The sequence below is a fragment of the Hyperoodon ampullatus genome (genome assembly GCF_949752795.1).
Source record: "Hyperoodon ampullatus genome assembly, chromosome: 3".
Taxonomy (NCBI): Eukaryota; Metazoa; Chordata; class Mammalia; order Artiodactyla; family Ziphiidae; genus Hyperoodon; species Hyperoodon ampullatus.
Window position 1 is genome coordinate 118,790,537 of NC_136916.1, and position 21,136 is coordinate 118,811,672.

Genomic DNA, 21,136 nt, shown 5'->3' on the forward strand with positions numbered 1-21,136 from the left:
AAGCACAGATTGAGAAACATGTTTACCCATGTGGTCATCTAGTCTACCCTTGAATGTTCAATATTGAGATGCTCACTATTTCCTGAGGTTGCCTAGTCTATAGCCATGCTACAAATGTCTTTATATTGAGTTATAATCTGTAATTCTCTCAAATTTCTACCTTCTGGCCCTAATTTTGCCCTCTAGAATCATATGCAATAAATATTCTAATTTCTTTCACACATGCTTGAAATAACTAAATTATCCTCCAATGTAACAGAAATGTTTTATTCTGTGGCCAAACAGGCTCAATCTAAACCATCCTTCACAAGGCTGGTCCAGTTCTCATCTAATCCAAAATCTTTTAAATGCACCTCACTTTTTAAATATTTCTCAAAGAATAGATCTGGAATAGATCTAGAATGATCCTGCGGTGACCAGGGCATTCTTGCCCTCCCTATTCCATGTGTGCACCAATGGCATTTATCTTTTGTAAGGTGTGTGTCAGGGGGAATCATGCTATTTATTCATATGTAATTCCTGATTTTACCTCTGAAAACTCTAGCCTCAAGAGGTAGGACTTATTTGTGTTCACTGAAAGCTATTGCTCAGGAATATTAAGCTAGAAATGGTATACAGACAAAAACTGACCAAGAGATTCTGAAGGCTATTTCAGCAGGTAGTGGACAGTAGTAGGAAATAAAATTGTGACCTTTAGGATGTTAAGGAATAAAAGGTTGGCGGAATGGGGGGGGTATTGATAGAGCATATTAATTAATTACAGATGTATAGGCCATAAGAGGGATGCATCAAAGACTATGACTTCTCAAACCTGAGTGACAAAGAGAATGAGAGAAATAAGGACATCAGAAGGCATGCCTTGTTACTGAGAGAAATGTGTTGCTGTCATTTAAATTTATTAAATATTCATGGAAATACCTCGTAGACAGGTGTAGAAATAAGATGGGAGATTTTGTTGGGGACAGAGATGGACTTTTAGCGTGGTACAAGGATATAATTATAGTTGAACAAGTTGGGTTTATTGCTTGTTGCAAATAAGGGAGACCACACATCATAAGGGACTGTGTGGCATTTCAGTAAGAGGGTGTTAGAAAGGACTTATAGTATGGGGGCTTGTGCTATTTGGTTTGAGGGAGGGCTCAAGAAAGTGGGACTTCTAATTGGATGCTGTCAGGATGTGGGGATAATACTATGCTTGAGTATCTTAAGAAATCTTATCTAGAAGGAGTTAAGAGTAAAAGCCAAAGCTGTACTTTATAAAAAAGCAGCAGTTACTAATCCTAGCTCAGATGGGGGGAGTGTTCGCTATTTTTGTGGTTTGCAGTGCCTTTTTTATATCTGTGCTTAGAAAAAATTACAAAGTAGTCTTCTTTTTGTCTCACTGTTCTATAGTTATAAAGTGGCTTTGTCTCCTATTGGTGTTCAATAAAGTTGTTTATGTTTTTTAATTAATTTATTTATTTATTTATTTTTGACTGCGTTGGGTCCTCGTTGCTGCGCAGGCTTTCTCTAGTCACGGCGAGCGGCTCCCACTCTTCGCTGCCGTGCACGGGCCTCTCATCCTGGTGGCTTCTCATGTTGCGGAGCACGGGCTCTAGGCGCGGGAGCTTCAGTAGTTGTGGCGCACGTGCTTAGTTGCTCCGCGGCATGTGCGATCCTCCTGAACCAGTGCTCGAACCCGTGTTTCCCTCACTGGCAGGCGGATTCTTAACCACTGCACCACCAGGGAAGCCCCTAGAGTTGTTTATGTTTGACAGGAGAACACCTGGGCCTAACTGTGAATGCTGGACCAAATCGTAAGGATAGCCTAGCCTAGCTGGAAGTGTCAAGCCAGTTTCCAAATGTGAGGGGCTGTTTTTCTTTCTCAGGCTAACATACTAGCCTTGGGGAACTATAGTGAAGGTTGGAGTTTTCTTCTTTTTCAGTGAAATTAGAAATAAGATCATCTGCCAGGCTTTAGGAGAAAGGGAGATGAAAAAGCTTGGAGAAGGTTTGAGTCATCTGCTAAGACATTGTTTAGTGCATCAACAAAGGATGCTGTTTTCTATTGTCATCCATTTTACTAAAGAAAATGCAACTGTTGCTGTGTATTATGAATTTATAGAGGATTTAGAAGTGAAAGCCCTTTTATTACCTAAAAAAAAAAAAAAAAAGGATGGGTTGGCACCTTTTTATACAAGAGTGGTTCAGCAAACCTCTTTCTTGGGATACCCATACAAGATTAAATATTATTCGATACGAATAATTTGTAACTTTTATTTTTGGCTTTTGGACTGTATCTCCCAAGGCAGGAAAAAATCTTGCTGTTTTCAAAAGCTAAGTAGAACGTCAACCAGAGACAATAGTCATCCAGAAGGATGAATTCCATAGTATCTAGAGCAAAGAAAATCAACATTTTCACTTACACTCATAAAAATGGACCCCCCCACTCCCACTTGAATTCTCTGTTTATGTGTGTCTAAATAACTAGATGCTTTGCTCATCCCCAGTATTAGGTGTGATTGAGAGATGACTTACTCAGGGGCAGTGGCAGCAGCAGCATTTTCTGTGCTCACAGGAGCCCATGCTCTTGTGAGCATCAAAAGGAGATGAAGCCTGATTAACCATTTTGAAATCTATCGGATGAGGAGAAGTCCTTACAAAACAACTTTTATACGCTTTAATTAAAAACGTGTTCCGGCAGCTCAGAGCTGAATGGGCTTCAGGGGGAGCAGGGCTGAGCCCGTTGCTATGACGACACAAAATCTTTTCACGCCTGGCCCTTCCTCATCACACTCTCTCTCTAGCTCTCTCCAGCCATTAATTTGCCTCCATCCCATCTCTCAGTCCCTCAGTCTCTTGGTCTGTGAGTCTATATAAGACCCAATACATTGCTTTTTCTGCTATGGTACTTGTCCCTGCCTCCCTTTCCCTCATCTTTTCATCCTTTACATTTCCCCGATAATCTCTATTTTCTTGTTTCTCTTGAAAACAAGTTTATCTCCTGAGTTGAAAACACTAAGAACAAAAAAATTTTTTGCTTTGGTCAAAGCATGTTAATCATTGTTTATTACCCCTCATGATAAATCCATTTTCAGGAGTCTTAAGTGTAGTTAAGAAAGATCTTTCACTATGTTCTACATCTTTTATTTTTCAGGTTGAACACTGGCTACTATATGATGCTTTCTGTTGCTGAAGATAAGGCTAAAAGAAAAAGGGCTATGTTTTACTCTGTTAATTTGTGTTTATTATTAAAATCTCAGGTTATTTCACAAACCACATCATCTGGTAACAACTGTAAGTTAATGTGAGACTTTACATATATCCTGAAAAAATGCAGACCTCACTTTATTTAAGAAGGCTCTTTGAATATTTTTAAGGTTATACCAAATACAGAGACAAATAAAACCCAACACTGTAACTTGTTACACCACATGAAACAGGAATTGGGTAGAACTTGTGCATCTCAGAACCCAACAGCCAACTTGGGAGAAGCTGATATCTTTGCAACCTTGCATTCAATGCATTTATATAGATAATAATATTATTACACAACTTCTTACTGTTACTCTTTGAGTCATCACAGGCCTTACAACCTTTCATTTTTATTAAAATTCCAACTTTCCCTTTCACCTATTCTATTTTATAAGATGAGATAGGTGAGTGGAATGCAGTGGAAATCACTTCTCATTTCTCATTTTTTTCTCCATACTTAACTCTCAATCTGTTCTTACTGTGATTATACTTCCAAAGCGAATTATTTGTCAAATTCAATAGGCATTTCCTTTCTAATTGCCTGACTCAGAAGAGATGTTGTAACTTAAGAGACGAGTATAGCCTGGAGTGTTAATCCTTGGCAAAGCATGGCCTAGTGGTCACTGTACAAAAAGTGGGTGAATCCTTCAGAGCCTTGGAAACCCAGAGTCCAGTTTCGAGTCTGAGACTCCAAATCATAATGCAGCTTTGAAGGTCCAGGCTTCTGCATCTCTGAAAGTGAAATTTAAAGCTTTAACTTCTCTTTAGAAGTTTAATAATGAACTTCCTCAGTCTCTTTTACTATATAAAACTCTGACATAATATATTCCTGATAGGTCACATGTAAATCTGTGGGCCACAAATTAACAAATACCCTAAACCCCCTTTAGCCTGAGAAACAGTATTTCTTCTAAATGAACCAAACTCCAGATGGTTTCTTGACTCTGTTCTTATAAATTAGAAACTCAACACGTTTTGATAAGCTGAAGTTCTTTGACTTCTTACAATAGTCATACTTAAAAGGTGAAGAAGCTAAGCTGTATGATGTAGCATTTAGGTGGCATCTCACAAGTGGACCAAGTCTCCTGTTTATAATGCTGTTATCATTCAAAGGAATTGTTGAAGTTTAACTTTATTTTTTCCCCTTTCAGCATTAAGAATAGAAAGTCAAATGCTTATACTTGTTAAAGGTGTTTTCCCACCTGGGACACTTTATTTGGATCAATCTTAGGTGAGAACTAAAGAAAGTAAATGTGTATAGATTGGTTAAATAAATAGTTAGAGATACAGGCATCCAGGTATCTGAAACAGGTTTAAGACTGAATAAAAAGGATCCTCAAAGAAGCATATTTAAAATTTAAGTCGATTTTACCTAAATATAAGAGAAAATATTCTATTGGCAAGATGTCTTGCACTGTGAATATAGAGCTTCTCCATTACATTGATAAACTCAAGAAGTGGGAGTCCTTATATTCTTGACATTTAAATCTATTCTGGACCTGACTTGTGAAAACTCTGAGGGGAGGAATCTCACAGGTAAGTGGAGTAGAAAACATAATAAATCGGTCTTTTCCATTACCATATTCTATAGTCCCAGGCAGTGAATCTCAAGGCTAAAATATGCTTTGGGGTTGCACTTTAGATAACATTAAATTCTCATTTCTACTGAAATGCTTTACATTTCCTTCCCTCCTAATTTTGTTTCATAGTTGAAGACATCTACATGAAAATCATGGTATCTTTTGTTTAGTAACTCCTCCATCCTATGGTACCCTGCTCACCTGAAGTCACATAATCCTTTATGTGTGCTCTGGCACTAGACAAATTGTTTATGTGATAAGCCACAGGACTGTCCTGTAGCTTCTGTGGTCTGACAGATATATGTCAGAATTAAAGCTTTTTTGGTGGTTGTTTTGAACATATTGTTACTCACAGGATGGTTCTTACACTGAGTCCAGAATGTGGTTACTCTGAAGTCCTCAAAATGTTGGAAAAATTAATCCCCAAATAGCTATACCTATATATAATTTAGTCTGGTCGTACACGTTATGTTAAACTCTTATTCAAATTGTTAATCTGTAAAATCCAAGTCACTGACATCTTTACCCTGTATAAATGCATTTCTCTTCCCAGTATTTCTAAACATGTGATAATGAATAGACAAAGGAAACACAGCAGTCCACCAGGTGTGGAATAGTATGTCATATTGAGGACAAAGATTAAACCTCCACTTGATATTACAAAAGAGATTTTATAAAAGGTGACTTAAGTAACACCACACTGTAAAGGTATAGGTCACCAAGATTCAGACCTATTCTTTAATAAGTTAAAAAAATGTGGGGTAAGGGTGAAGGAGAGAAGTCACTCATTCCTTGACAATCTGTAATACATATTTGGAGTTTGATAACTCATCTAAAGATTAGCATTACCCCTAGACCTCTTTATTAGAGACTCAGAGTATCTGCAAGTAAATGTTTTATATACTTTTTGATGTAAATGAAAACCATAAAGTCTTCACAAAAGTAAATACATGTTTTTTTTTTTGTTTTTTTGTTTTTTTTTTTTTGTGGTACGCGGGCCTCTCACTGTTGTGGCCTCTCCCGTTGCGGAGCACAGGCTCCGGACGCGCAGGCTCAGCGGCCATGGCTCACGGGCCCAGCCGCTCCATGGCATGTGGGATCTTCCCGGACCGGGGCACGAACCCATGTCCCCTGCATCGGCAGGCGGACCCTCAACCACTGCGCCACCAGGGAAGCACCCTGAATACGTGTTTTAATGTAAGTTATATTCAGGATGCTGTTCTATAAGACAAAAAGAAGAGAAAAAAAAGAAAAGGGAAGGAAAAAGAACTGAAGTCTTCTCCTCAGCATTTCCTATCACAATGGACTTTTCTCCTCCACCTCCCCCAGGTACCTAGGCCTAAAAATTGGAGGGAGTGGTCAGAGTTCCATGGGCTAAATTTGTAAAGTTTTCACCACTTAATGCTGAAGAGGATTAAATAACTAAATTCCTATATCTCTTGACTTTCAGCCTAGCTGAAAGTCTTAAATCTGAAACGCTTTTCATGGTTTGCCCCAAGTCAACAGATCACTTAATTTATTGCTTTCATGCTTGGGGATAGTCATAAGGACAGAAAGATCTTAGGTATATGCTCCTCTAAATCAGCGTATCTAATTGTGTGTGTGCATACACATATATGTATGCTGGCATATATAGCTATCTACCTATCTATATTATCTCCTACAGTGTATGTGGGCTGGCCCTAATTCCCTGAAGAGAAAGGTGAAGAGTCAGTTGCTTCAAGATTGGGATAGTCATGACTAATTGGCAAGGGATGACTAATCCTAACTCACAGTTACTACCATAGAGCATTTTATGTATTCTTGCAAAAATAAACAAACGTACTTTAAATTCTGTTTATTATTATACTTTATCTGACTGAAATAAAACTGCAATACATACTGTCCTCAGTAATGAGTGAGGGGGGAAATAGGATTGTGTAGGAAGTATGCCTAGTAATGAAATGACTTAAAGTCGAATTTTAGACAGTAAACCATAGAGAAGTCTTCATGATTCTTAGGGAATTTCTCTCACACACACACCTGAAATCAAGGCACCTAATAGTGCCCGTTTTGGCCCGTGTTTTCACCTGCGTACACTCAGGACAGCAGGGGCTGGAGGAGGCTGAAAGGGCAAGGATGACAGTGGAGCTCGGGAGGAGACGCTCGCGTGGATGTCGGGGTCCGGGACGGTGTCCACCAGGCCGGAAGCGAAGGAACGGCGCCTCATGCCCGGGTCTCGGACGCAGTGTCTAGGTACCGGACGTGGGGTCCCGCCGCCCGGGCTCAGGCTCCCGGCGCTGTTCCGCCATCAGTGCGGGTGGCTGGTGTGAAAGCCAGTGGGGAGAGCCTGAGCGGAGGGGGCTCCAGGGCAGGGGCGATTTAAAGCCCGGTTTGTTAGTGCTGGGTTGCGAGTAAAGCTGGCTCCCAGCCGAGGGCGCCGGGGTTGGGCGGCGCGGCCAGGATGTTGGAAGCCCTTCGCGCTCAGCCAGGGGCGTCCTTTCTGGCCGGCGCGCCCGGGCGCCAGGGACTGCTTCACAGCTGGAGGCCGGGAGGGAAGAGAGTAAACACCCAGCCGGAGGGGCCGCCCTCGGGGAATGGTTGCAAGGGAGACACGAAAAATAAATCAAGCCAGAGAGGCGCCCCGCCCCCTCCCCGCGCTGCCTCCGCGGGCGGCGCCACAGGTCCTGCAGCCTCCCGGCGGGCCCGCACCCCCGCGCTTAGGGGGTGTAGCATCTCCGCCGGGCCCGCCGCGACTGCGCCTACGAGCGGGTCCCAGGAGCGCTCCTCGCCTGCCCGCCCCGCCCGACCGGGCCCCTCGGGCGGGATAGAGCTCTGCTTTGCTCTTTTCGTTGGCCAAGCACAATTGTGTTATTGGAGATAATGAATTCAATCCCCATCAAAGGGCATTAGGCTCGCCCGGGCCCTGGAGTTGCTGATGCCTTTTTTTTAAAACCAGGAATGAAAGGCTGAGGAGGAAAAAAAAAAATTCTCTAGGGGAGCCTTTCCCCTGATCGCCGCTTTTGAAGTGAAGGGGCCCGGGCATTGTTGTTCACCTCGCGGCCCATACGGCTGAAGAAAGCCTGGGCTTTTGATGGGCTGAGAACCGCCTTTGCAATGAGCACCACGTCGGGCCGCGCGGCCTGCGGACAGCATATGTCTCGGGGCGCCCGGGCACCGTCTGGCGGGCGGGGCCGCAGGCCTGGCGGAGAGGGGGCTCGGCCGTGCGAGCTGTGAGGCTGGGACCCGAGACCAGGCCCGCACCAAAGAGGTAGCGTCCTCTGGGGCCCCAGGCCTCCGGCCCCGGGGTCGCGGTTCCTCGTGCCCACTTTGTGGCGTAGCGCAGGAGTTCCAGCCGTGGTTAATCAGTTAAGGCTCCGAGTGGGAGACCAGACAGCCCTTTAGAGGTGAGGCCGGGGAAGGCAGGGCTCTCGTTGAGCGCAGCGGGCCGGGGAGGTTGGAAGTCTTTTGTCGCTGGAACCGAGCATCTAAGGTGGCTGGCCTATCTAGAGCTTGATGAGTCTGCGAAGGTGTACACCTCGGAGAGGGGCATCCGTGCGACACGCAGTTAGAATTTTTCACCTGTGGCTCGAGGACATCGCGCAGCGCGACCCGGCTCAGGGCAGGGGGTGGGGCGGAAGACGGGGTGGGGAAGCGGACCCTCGGCAGCAGGCGCACGGCCGCTCGGCCAGCGGGGCAGGTTCTCTAGCATCCGTGGCGTCCGGGCCTCGCAGTTCCGAACGCAAGACAGCACATTAGCATCAGATCACCCTTTCTAAATACTTGGTGCAGGCATTTAAGTTTGCTTACAGCGCCCTCAACGTGAACTTTCCCCACCTGGATTCGCAACCCGCGCACCCCTCCCCCTCCTGCCCACCAGCCCTCCCGCCTGCCCGCCTCTGAGCACGTTGGCCCAAGGGTCAGCAGCTAGAGCCGTTCGGTTCCCTTCTCTCCCTTCCGTGTCTCCAACCCCCACCACCCCTCCTCAAAGGATCTGGGTTATCCGCCCCGTTAGTATGTTAGCCAGGCATAACACAAAGGAAGAGCGTGTCAGCAGAAGGCAGTGTGATTCCAGGAAGAGGCGAGGAAACCTGGCCAGTGCCCTGCGCTGCAATACGGCTCATTGCAGTCTAAGCTTGTGAATCAGCCTCCACCTAGGAAAAAAGCGGTGGAGAACGCGGCAGGAGGTGGCCCTCAGAGTTGAGTTAGGCGTTTGTAGCTGGGCTATGGGACTGAAGCACTAGGCTCCCAGATGGGACCCAGAACTACGGGAACGTTCCAGAAACACCCCGGTCACCGGAATCGCGCAAAGAAAATCAGTTCTCCAGGAGTGCAGCACTAGGCGGGAGACTACTAACTCCCTCGTGCAAAATGGGTCCTTAAAATTAAATAGATAAACGAAACAACCCCCCAAAAAGCCCCTTACATTCTTCTCATTAAATTGCTTGTTTTAAAATAACTCCGTGTGTGTGTGTGTGTGTGTGTGTGTGTGTGTGAGAGAGAGAGAGAGAGAGAGAGGGAGAGAGAGGGAGAGAGGGAGAGGGAGAGGGAACTGACCTGGGACATAATTAGACAAGCATAAGAGTAACTGAAATTTTATGGGAGAGAGAGGAAAGAAACTAAGGTTTCCAGTTGAAAACATTGTTCCCTAATTCCAGGCAATGCTTTGGGGGAGGAGTATTTCCAGGTTGTTTTTCTTAGTTTCAGGAATTAAAAAAGAAAGAAAAGAAAAAGCCCCTGATGTGTAATCTTGAAGAGGAGTTGAGGAAATAAGTGGAAAGTCAACCCAAGGCAACCTCACACTGAGTGGCGCTGGCTGGCCCAGGTCTGAACTTGATCTGGATGTGACTTGATTAGCATCCCCCTTGAATTCTGAAGTCTTCAAGCATTTATTCCATTCAAGCCCTTTCCTTCCCGGATTTTGAGAGAGAATATTCTGCTTTTATACTCTAAGTTGACTAGGACGTAGAGAACCCCAAAATATCAGGAAGTGGCATCTAGAAGGAGGGATGCTCCTCACTTTCCAGGGCTGCAGAGGGGAGCTCACGCTCCTCACGAGCTCTGCTCTTACACTGCGCAGTCACAGCTAACAATTGGAGAAATGAGGAAGTTAGAAAAAGAAAGGTAGCAAGTAAGGATTTCCCCTTTCTTAGATTAAAAAGTATATTTATAAGTAGGAAAATGCATGCATTTTACAAGTTAAAGTTGAACTGAATGGGTATTTTCCAGCCCCAAATTGCTTACTAGTATGATGGCTGGAGAAGAAAAAAAAAAGGTGAGGGCTTCAGTCTGAGCTGACCAAAGTTCAATGAACCGAGCTAGACTAGGAGCTAAAAAGAGAAACACCAATGGAAACATTATGGCCTCAAAAAGTCAGAATATTTAAAGTAATCTGTTATTAAATGTTATTTGGATACAGTAGATTGGATCATTGGTAGAAAATAAAACTTGAATAAATGGCTTCTTTTAAAAAACCTTATATCTTCCCAAATGGATTGTATTTTTAATTAGTAAGATTGTAAAACCTTCCAAGTTACTTCATTTAATTACATTTTTACTCTCATGAGTTTCTGCAGATGCCAATGATTCTTTCGGTTCAGGAACATCTTATTTCTAAATTTCAGCATAATTTAATTTCCTATTTAGCCCAAGGTAGCTTAAAAATAATCACCTTTTTGCACGTAATTACCTTGAAGTAATTAGACATTATCTTAACTCCATTTAGTTGCAAACACATTTTACTACAATTCAAATAAGCAATTAACATTTAATTTTTGAAAGTAAAACATTTTTACAAATTTATTAAACATCCATTACATAATTTAAGCAATTTTATCTCTTCAATGAGCTTTTCCTCTTGACATATTGAGGTATCACATTAAAATACATTATAGCTAAATGTTCTACAATATTGCTGCTAAATCAACAGAAGACCAATTGATCTTGAGGAAAGGTTAATTAATTTGGGCTACAGGTCTCCTACATTGGCCTCCACTGAAAGGAATTTGTATCGATCACAGAAGTTTTCTGGAAAGAAATGTAATAAGCATTTTCGTGGAATTGAGATCAATTTTTTAAAGTGACAAAACAACAAAGTTTTAAAATGTTATCACTCCAGGAATTCTTTTCTGCTATGGCTTATTCAAATCTCTTAGACTCCTGAGTAAAATATTGTTTTTTATACTTTCAGTGAAATCAGTCGGGTATCTAGCTTTCAGAAAATGAAAACAGAAGTTGAGAACTTTAATAGGATTTTGTTTGTTTAATCCCTCCTCCCATAATAATTCTCACCAGTTTATTCTACAATGAGGGGATCACCAAGGGACAATGGAAATTAAATTTTATCTTTGGTTTAAACACTGTATTAGCTCTCGTGTAAGAAACACTGAGCTGCTTTCTACTTGGGAACACTTCTAAGTTGTGTAGTTTCTGAGCAGAACTGGTGAGCTTTTCTTCTTCCCTAAATTTAGTTGTCTTTTTTTATCAATTAAAAAAAATGTTTCAGGCTGGGACAAGGTGAAGGTAACATCTGAAGTTCTCCTCCCCAGCACTATACTCACTCTCAAAACATTTTTCTTGTTTTCTAAAAATGTTTGCTCGGTGGCGTAGTCAGTGGATCGGAGGGCCTCCGGAGCTTTGCACTTGGGTCTAAAAGAAGGTTTTCCCTTCTCCCTCCCTCCTCCCCTCTGGAGACCCCTCCCCCACCTCGGGCGAAATTCCTAAATAAAGCGAGTCCGGTGGACCGCAGCTGAGGGATCAGCATCCCCTTTCCGGCCCTCTTCTGTAGGAGCCTCCGAGGTGAAGAAATATAGATGCTCCACGACGAAAAGGGAGGTGGGAAGGGGTCGCGGGAAGGCGGCGCGCTCCGGGAGGGTCCCAGCACTCCCTCGAAACCACAGATGTTTTCCTCCTGGCTCTGGGGCGCGGCGCCCTGGCCCCGGGCGTTCCGGCGTTTGTGTGTCCGGGTTTCCGAGGAAGGGATTACGCAGCGGGAGCAGCCGCGGCAGCGCGGACGTTGGAGCCGCAGGAGCGGTAACGAGGCGCCTGGCCTTCTTTGTTGACTTTTAGGTCTCGGGCTCAACAGAAGATTTATTCGCTAGGAGGGGAAAATGCCCCAACAATGAAGAACTAACTGCACTTGTCACCTCGAGATGCTTGCGGTCCTTCCTTCTCTCTGCCCTCCTTACCCGGCAACCGGCCGCCCCGACCCCAGCCCGCGCGCTCCCTAACGCACAGGGCGCAGATGGCATCGCCCAGAGGTGGCTTGAGGGAGCGGTCAGAAAATCGCGTGAGAAGCCCACGAGGCGAGCCCCGCTCCCCGCCACCCACAGGGCTAGCTCCCCAGGCAGGTCTCCAAAGTGGCCACGGCCGTAAACCCGCGGCGCCTCGGCCGCCGCAAACCCTGAAAAAGTTTCCGCCAAGTAAGAGCAAGAGCTAATAGGCCGACTTTAGCCTGGTGGGTGAATGCGAGACACTGATATTATTAACATGTTAAAGAGAGGGAAGGGAACAAAGTTAGACGATTTAGGTTCGGTGGGGCCGGGTAAAATTCCGAGGCCCAAGCTCACGCCTTTATATTACTTTTGGAATTCGAATTTGCCAACGTTTGCCCGTTGTATAAATATAAATAACTATTGGGATTGAAAGCTTTTTCCTCTCTTTGAGACTTTAACGTCCTTCCGAGAGGCCTCTAAATTAGATTGTGAAATTACTCAAACCAGTAATTTCCATCTCCTCCTTTCATTAGCTGAAGTGAGAGCGGGGGTTGGATCTCTGGATTTTTCTCAAGTGCTACATGGCACCCCTTCTCTCATCTGGGGAGGCAATTACGCGATAATTAAGGGACTCACACAGCTCTTTTTATCTTGTCCGCGGTAAGGAGTGGGGCGATCAAAGTAAAGGCTGTCCAAGTTCAAGCCCTGGCGAGGATGGAGTTCATACACAAGGGCTCAGGCAGGCCAGCCTCTGCTTGGGCTGGTGTTGTTATTGTTGATGTCAATCCGAACTGAGGCTTACAAAGAAATAGGTGGACTGGAAAGTGAGCCTACTATCAAAGGAGATTAATGATTTTGTGATCTCAACCAACTGTAGGGGTGTGAAGCTGCATTTAAAAGCTTCTTAGAAGGCAAACAAATCATCAGTTTTAAGCTCTCAGGAAAAAAATTAGAAACAATATTTTAAAAAAATATCTTCACAAAATACAAAATAGCAGCAACCCTGAAATGTCCTGGGGGCACAAAGCTTCCCCTGCAGGAATGAATTAACTCATGCCTCCCCGGGCCCCCTCTAAAGCTACCATGATGGTTAAATTTTGCTGCTCTTTTAATAAAAAGAGGGTTCTGGATCCTCTGTGGTAGACAACTTAATTTTATCAGCTACATCTGATATTTTATTCTTAAGAATTCTCGAATACTTTTCAGATAAAGGAAAATGATACATTGGGGAAGGGGGGAAGGTAGTTAAAATAATAATATTTGAGTTTATTGTGGAAAGGCGCAAAGGAAGCACAGAAGGCTTAAGACCTTGTCAAAAATTGAAGTAAACATTACTGGGAATAAAGAATCTTAAAAAATCTCAATTCAAGGACATTAAATCAGTTTATCTACCTTTTTATTTATCAACTTTTATTGAATCTCCTTAATTGCTTTTTACTAGCTAGATGTTCATATAATAAACATAAACAAAACAAAATTTTAAGATTATTTTCCTTTTTGTCATTTATATTCAGTGCCCGGACTTTGAAAAATATCATATTCAGAATATCCATTTTGGATTTAATTAAGGAAAATAACAGAAATCCTCATTTTGTTAACATTTGGTTTATTTAAAGTCCTTAACTGCAAATGATCAAGAACATATTCCACGGCTTAAAATTTATCATTTTCATTATTTAAATCAAAATATTTTAATTACAATCACACTGATAAAAATTAACATTTTAATTTGTAATTTTAACCGTCATTTAAAGCAATTTCAGCTGTAAAGAAAAAAAGAATAAACCATGCAATAAATTAACATTGAGAAAGCGTAGAGGAATAATAATGAAACCCGTCTGGCTATACTAACACCATGTCCAACTGTGAAAAGTGCATTAACACTGAATGAAACAAGCACACGATGGCAATAATTAAAATGACCACAATCAACTGGATTTTAGAATCTTGGACCAAATTTTGAAATACATCTCCCTATAACTTATCTCTCCTCTAACATTGTAATATTCCGTATTTTTTTTCTGGAGAAAATATCCTTTAAATGGTATGGATACATCGAAGCTAATTTTACATGTTATGTGACCTCAGAATGATAAGACCATGGCCCTCTGCAAAGCAAGGAACAGAGTTATTCAGGAGGGCAATTCTTGAGGAATTGATTCCCAGGGCTATATATGGGTGGAGAGGAGGGGAGGAGGGTGTCTTTGTAACTTCTTGGTCAGGCAACTCTTTCAAGAGCGTGTATATCTCCTACCTATCACCTCTGTATGTTATGTAAATATATGGAAGATGTACATAGCTGAGCATGTGCATAAATAAGTTCATATATGATATATATGTATTTCATTTTAAGACATCTGCTATCTGAATGTATCTGAAATGTAAGCTGAAAAACAAGTGGCTCTGATGTTTATAATCTGTTTATGATTTGCTGCATAGTGGCAGCCTTGTCCTTCAATACTTTTAACAGCCCTAGTGTCTACTTGTTTTCCACCCTTTCAGTTCTTATGGTTAAGAGTATTGCCACAGACCTGTAAACTCCTGTGTGTGTGTATGTGGGGATGGGGGTTAGGTGAGGAGGGGAAAAAAAGCACAAACAAATATTTTACAAGCTTGACCATCTTTCTTTTTTTTAAATAAATCCTGCACAGACTAGAACACGTCTGCAGGTGGAAGAGGAAAGAAAGGGAGAGGGACAGGGAAGTAGGAGGATTTTATATATATACATTTGTGGATCATTAAACTTTGCAGGAAAAATTTTTGTTGGTTTGGGTTTTTTTTTTTGTAATAATATACACAAAGCGTTCGGAACAGTAACAAAGTAACAGTCTTTTGTACTGGGGGTAAGATTGTGCACAAAAAAATAAAATAAAAATAGTTGGGATTTTACTATGCTTCTGTCGGCTTGGTATGTGTGGTTTTGTTTGCTGTTGATTTCTCTCTTTCTCTCTCTCTCCTGCTACCAGCAAGGCCATGCCAGACAAACCCCCAGTCCCAGGGAGCTAAGAAGTGTTTAGAACGGGTCTGGAATACACACCTTGGTAGTAGGCCGGCTCCAGGGCTGAGGGCTCAATGGGGCTCCTCGTGGCCACCGAGGCGCTGCCGAGGGGTAGGCTGGCGGGCAATGCGGTGCCATAGGGCGAGTACTGTAGTGCCTGCTCGTATGACTTGAAGTCCAGCTTGTGCTGCTGCTCCGAGGAGGACATGAGGTTGTTGATAGAGAAAGGGTGGTTGAAGGAGTAGTGAGGGTCCCCTTTCAGGTGCAGCTGGGACTCGTGGGGTGCCAGGCCATGCGCCGGGTGGGAGGGGGGCACAGATACCAGCGCCCCAGGCCCGGAGCTGATCGGAGGTGCAGCCGAGGAGGCCGGAGTCTTCAACTCCGAGGCGCCCCCTGTCGCCGCCGCCCCGCTGTGGTCCAGAGTCTGGGGGCTGGCAGCGGGCCCGGGGGCCGGCGCGCCCTCTAGCTGGCCGGCCTTACTGTGCACGCCCCGACGAAGGGGCGAGTCGGCGCTGGGGTTGGCAGCGCTCGAGGGGTCCTTACGGCTCTCAGGGCCGCCCTTGGCGCCGCCGCCGCTCCCGCCCCCGGTGCCTGGCTGCTTCTCGCACTTGAAGCGCTTCTGGCGGCGCAAGTAACAGCCGTTCTCGAACATGTTGCCGGAGTCCGGGTGCAGCGTCCAGTAGGAACCCTTGCCCGGCTTGTCCGGGGAGCGGGCCACTTTGACGAAGCAGTCGTTGAAGGAGAGCGAGTGGCGGATGGAGTTCTGCCAGCGCTGCTGGTTCTGCCGGTAATAGGGGAAGAGGTCCATGATCCACTGATAGATCTCGCTCAGTGTGAGCATCTTGCTGGGCGCCTGCTGGATAGCCATGGTGATGAGGGAAATGTACGAGTAGGGCGGCTTGGCGTGTGGGTAGCTGCGCTTGAAAGTTTTGGCGTCTCCGCCGCCAGCAGCCCGGCTGCGGCCCAAATTGGACGGCGCGTACGCCATGGGGCTCATGCACGGGTTCATGGCAGCGGCGTAGGGGCCCAGGCCGTTCATGGAGGCAGCGGGCTGCGTGCCCATGGCCCCCATGCCGCCCGGGCTCAGCGTCGTCCCCATGGCCGTCACGCCCGCCGTCATGGTATTCATGGCGCCCGCAGAGCCGCCCGGCATGCCAGCAACCGCCCCGGGGCTCAGGCCGGCGCCAAGGCCCGGGTTTGCGTAGGACATGTTGAACGAAGCCGGGGTCATGTTGCCGCTCGTGGTCATGGTGTTCATGGTCATGTACGTGTTCATGGAATTCATGGTGCCCAGGCCCGAGTTCATGTTGCTGACCGGGACCGAGTTGTAGGCCTGGAGCGGAGACAGCGTGAAGAGGCCCCGAAGGGCGCAGTTAGTAGTGGGCGCAGGCAGCCTACCGGCCGGGGCAAATCCGAAAACAAGAGAAGAGCATTTCTGCAAAGCATAGGACTCCCCACCAGGGGCAAACCTTCGGGCGCCCTCCCCAGAACCCGCAAAGAGTTGTCTTGCACGGCAGGGGAAAAATCCTATCTCCGCAGGCATGAAAGACAAGAGCTCACAGAAAATATGTCCCCAGGAAGATGTGTAATCGCCTTACACGCCAGGCTCGGGGGCTGGCTTCTAGGGCCCCTACGTCGCCTCTATCCATGCCACGCGGTATCCCAGTTTCCACCCCAGACCAGCCTCGGCAAAGCGCCCTTTTGGTTAAAAGGAGTTAAAACTCCGAAAACAGAATTAATCTCGGATCCTTTGCTTATTCACTCCACCTTAAGAGTACGGTGGTGTGTATGGCGGTGCAGCCCCGCCCCCGCCCCCAGTAGGGCCACAGCGCCAGCTCGGCACACATCTCACCTAAGCCTGCCAGGCCCGGCTTGACCACGTAGCGGCCTGGGCTGCGCGGGGTGGCCGTTAATTAAACTCTCCCTGATAGAGCAAATCATCCATGGCCATATGACCAAACATTTCCAAACAACTGGCTTTACCGTCTTAGCAGTTTTCACCAAATGGTGACTTTTTGTTGTTTATTATATTTAGAAACGGTGTTTTCCATCTACTTGTAGCGATTGTAATTTTAAAAGGGAAAAAAAAACTCAGAAGTTAACTTTTGGAAAAAAATTAAAAATAGATCTATAATAGGAGAAGGGGTAGGGAAGGGTGCATAATAATATCAAGGCACTACATACATTTAACTTTAACATGACTTTACAGCCATTCATAAACTTGCACTCATTTCATTACCTATTTTCAGGCCCCTAAAGGCTTGAAAATTTTGGTGACACAATTTGTAGAAATAATCATACTTTTTCCACACTCTGATATTTTGCTGCTGATAATCTCAAAACCTGGCTTTTCAAACTATATACGAATAGTTTCAAATACTTTACAATTCCAAAATCAAAGTCCGCTTATTTTCTCTTAATGCTATTCTACTTCCTAATTCCCAGTTTTAACCTGTAAAGAAGCTCTTTTCATAGAGAATTTAATTGACTAGTGACTGGAGATGACTGTATTTGAATTAAACCTGAGGAAGAGTTCTGAGCTCTTTCTTAAATCATCAGTAGGAGAAAACCCTTATCAATAGCAATCTGAGAATGCACTAGATATGTTAAAAATATAGAGTACAGAAATATAAAAACTATTTCTCTGTTATCTAATAAAAATAATGACATCCTTAAATATATTTTCATCAGAAAATATGACTTTATTTGAAAACATAAAAGGTGAACAAACAGATTTAACTAGGCACACGTTCTGCTGTAGTATGTAAATAAACTCGAGGTAAGTTTGTGAACATATACATATACAAATCTAAATAAATTAATTACCACGAAAACATTTCCTGATTTTATATTTTTCTGTGCATGTCTTAAAGTATTTTTTACTTTTCTTTTCCTCTTCCCAAGATTATGCAAGGCAGTTTCAGTAAACGTTTTCAATAATGGTAAACTATTGAAGGGTAATCGCCAGCTATTTCCAGACAAATACTTTTAGTAGGTGGTGGTCCTGCCTGTACCTGGTTTTCCTCGCAATCCCTTTGTGCACATTGTAAAATAAACCACATGAACGTGCCACCAAGGGGACAATGAAGAGAAACAGGTTCTCCGCCCGCCCGGAGTGCTGGAGGAAAAGTCAGCTCGCACTAGCGCCACCCAGCGGTTCTAGAGAGGAAGGAGCACACTTCTGCCCAAACGGCTTTTGAAGTTTTACAAAAATTTCGGAATCATTTCATTATTAAGACGCTCAACTTAGCGGCTGCGCGCTTTCATCAGAAGACATCTGAGAATCCAACTGCAGAAGGAAGGGGTCGCCCTGCGGGCGAATTCTGGCTTTTTCAAAGTTGCCTCAAACTCGTGCCGGCGCCCGCCCGCCAACCCGCGCTCGGGACCCGGGTCCGGGCTCTGGCTCCCGCTCTCGGCGGGGAAGAGGCAAGTGCGTCTCAGAGCGCGTGTTTTCAAAGCCAGAGTTTCCTAAAACCGTCTCGCCCTCTCTGAGCGCCGATCGCTGGGATCCAGTTTCCCGGCGGGGCTGCGGATCCGGCTCCCAGGCCCGGCCCAGGCCCGGCCTGGGCTAAACCCGGTGGGTAAGCACAGAGGCGGCGCCCCCAGTCCGCCAGCACCCCCGCCCTGCCGGGGGCCCGCCTCGCCCGGCCTCCCCCAGTACGGGCTCCAGGAACCCCCCGCCTGCTGCCCGCCTCTCACCTCCTGTGTGTCGGCGTAGTAGCTGTTCCAGTCGCTGCTCTCGTGCCCTTCCATCTTCACAGCCCCTAACATCCTGGAGCCACCCTGCTCGATGCAACCATCCAGCCCTGTGCGAAGCGACTGGCAGCCGCGCGGGGCGGGGGGCGGGGAGCGGAGTAGCTGCGGTAAACTGAGCGCCCGCGCCGGCCCAAAGCCACCCTAGCGAGGAGGAAGCCAGGCGCTGCGGGGCGCGGCGTGCGCGGCGGCGGCGGCGGCAACAGGGCGGGAGGGGGCAGGCGGCGGCCGCGGAGCGCGGCGCCCGGGAGCGCCTCCGCGGGAAGTGAGCGGGCGGCCTCTGCGAGATGAGTGCAGTTGAGCTGATGTGGATCTTACGTCGCTCGAGTGCCCACCTCCTCGTCCTCTCCCCATTTGTCCGCCGCACAAAGACGCTCGCACCTACAAAGCCCGAGGTGCACCTGCGAGGCGGCCGCCCGCCAGTCCAGCCGCCGCGCCTCCCGCCCAGCCACGCCGCCGCGGCGCGCGCCCCCTGCGCCCCCTCCCGCCGAGCCCCCTCCCCCAAACCCGACTCACTTTGTTTGCCAAGCGGCGTAATTGGTTTAAGCCGACAGGCTGGGGGGAAGAAGGAAATGGGTGGTGGGTGTGGGGGGGTGTGTGTGACCCCCTTTGGAAGAGGAAAAAAGAAAAATAGGCGGGGCCGGGCCGTCTAGCGAGGGTTCTGGATGAGAACGTCGCAGCCGGAGAAGGGATAGGGGCGGTGGCGTTGGAGGCCGGGCTCGCGGGGAAGTGCGGCTACATGACCCCAGGGTCTCCCCAGGGGGACCCACGACCCTCCGGAGGCCCTTCCGGCGGCCCCGTCCCGCGCCCCTCCTGCCTCCTACTCTTCTGCCAGCTTCCAGCCCCCGCCCTTCTGATTCCTGACCTAAAGTTCAACCGCGGGAGACTGGAAAATACAGACTCCCTCCACCACTCCCACTCCCCCGCCCCCGCCCCGGTCTTCAGGCATGATAAAGGAAAAAGCCCCACTTTTGCCCCGTCACTAGAAACTCGGCCATCTGAGCCGAGCTGAGTGACGTTAGGCCGATCCGGGCTCCTGGCTAGCAGAGTGGAGACACTGCCACGAAACCCGTACCTGCGGCTAACAGCAGGTGAGTCACAGCACCGTTTTATATCTTTATGACATAACTTTTTTTTTTCCGCCTCCGTCCGCTCTACTCCCCCTTGTCATCTGTAGCGATCATAAAGAGGAAGAAACTGAGAACAGATGTCTGTGTGATAGGGCAGGCGGACCCGAGTCGGGCCGTCCTCCCTCTGCCCAGCTCCTCCTCCCGCCCCCCTTCCGCAGCCTCGGGGACTGAGCTGGAGGCGACAGTCTGGTTTCTGATAGGGAAAGGTCAGGGGGAGGGGACATCTCCCTAAATACGCACTGGGAGAGCCTGGGCACGGGAATGCATCTGCTCGGCTAGAGAGGTGCCAGGCCGAAGCCAGCGGTGGTGACGGCGGTGCTTGGTCCCATCTCTGATCTGGAGTGGCCAGGCTGGGACCCCCGGTGTTCTCTTGGTTTCTAGTCAGTCCTGGACATCGGTGGGAAGTGCTCCTCCAAGCAAAGCCTCTTGGCTCCTATGAGGCTCTGGGTAGTGGATTGCCCACAAGTCCTGGGGAGGCCCAACTAAAGTGACTGGGTGATAAGCACTGAGTTGGTGAGAGGTTGCACCTTGGTGCCTGTGTGAGTTTCTGAGTGTGTGTGTGTGTGTGTGACCATGTATGTGTTGTACTTTCCGAGAACCACTAGGTTTCTTTAAGTAGCAATAAAGTCTTTCTAAAAGGACTAAGAATCCACAAAATATTCTTGTTTGGCAAAGTTTTAAACTGTTATTAATCTCATTTTAAGAAATGTGTTTTAACTTGTCTTCCAAACAGATACCTTCCCCCCCCCCCAGCTTTGTTCTTTTAAATCTTTCTTCCTTGAAATCTGGCAAGAGAATCACGTTAAATCCTTGAACCAAACAAATCTCTTAAATCAGCAGGGGAGCACGAGAGGGTGAAGATGTGCAGTTAAGGAAATAAAAAAGATAAAAGCGTTGGATTCAATTCCTTTTTTTTTTAAACAAAAAAAGGAGGGGGGAGAAACGTCACATTGTAAGAAAAGAAATGAGAGTGAAATTAAATCCACCTGGAACTCAGTAGAGCAGGCGCCCTCCCCAACTGCAGCCTGTCCCTGTGACTGCAAGTCAGTCCTATCAGTTTGTGTAAATGTATCTGCACATGTGTGGGTCTGCACATATTTCTCAGGGCTACAGTCAGAAACTAATTCTTTTGTGCAAAGTTCCCACCAGCAGCAGGACCTTAGTCTCATTTGTAAAGTACACGGATGCTTAGGCTCCTCAGCCTGATGGGGGGATGGGGGGACTTTCAGTGCTAATGAGCTTCCTTGT

The 21,136-nt window shown here is 46.4% G+C and overlaps 1 protein-coding gene across 1 annotated transcript; it reads right to left on the reverse strand.

Moving 5' to 3' along the window:
- Nucleotides 1-15,009: 15,009 nt before the first annotated feature.
- On the reverse strand, nucleotides 15,010-18,776 carry FOXA1 (forkhead box A1; the record flags this gene model as incomplete). Its single annotated transcript, XM_079700707.1, has 2 exons — nucleotides 15,010-16,338; nucleotides 18,705-18,776. The coding sequence occupies 2 exons, from the start codon at nucleotides 18,774-18,776 to the stop codon at nucleotides 15,010-15,012; spliced, it is 1,401 nt and encodes a 466-aa protein (XP_079556833.1).
- Between the last annotated feature and the right edge of the window lie 2,360 nt (nucleotides 18,777-21,136).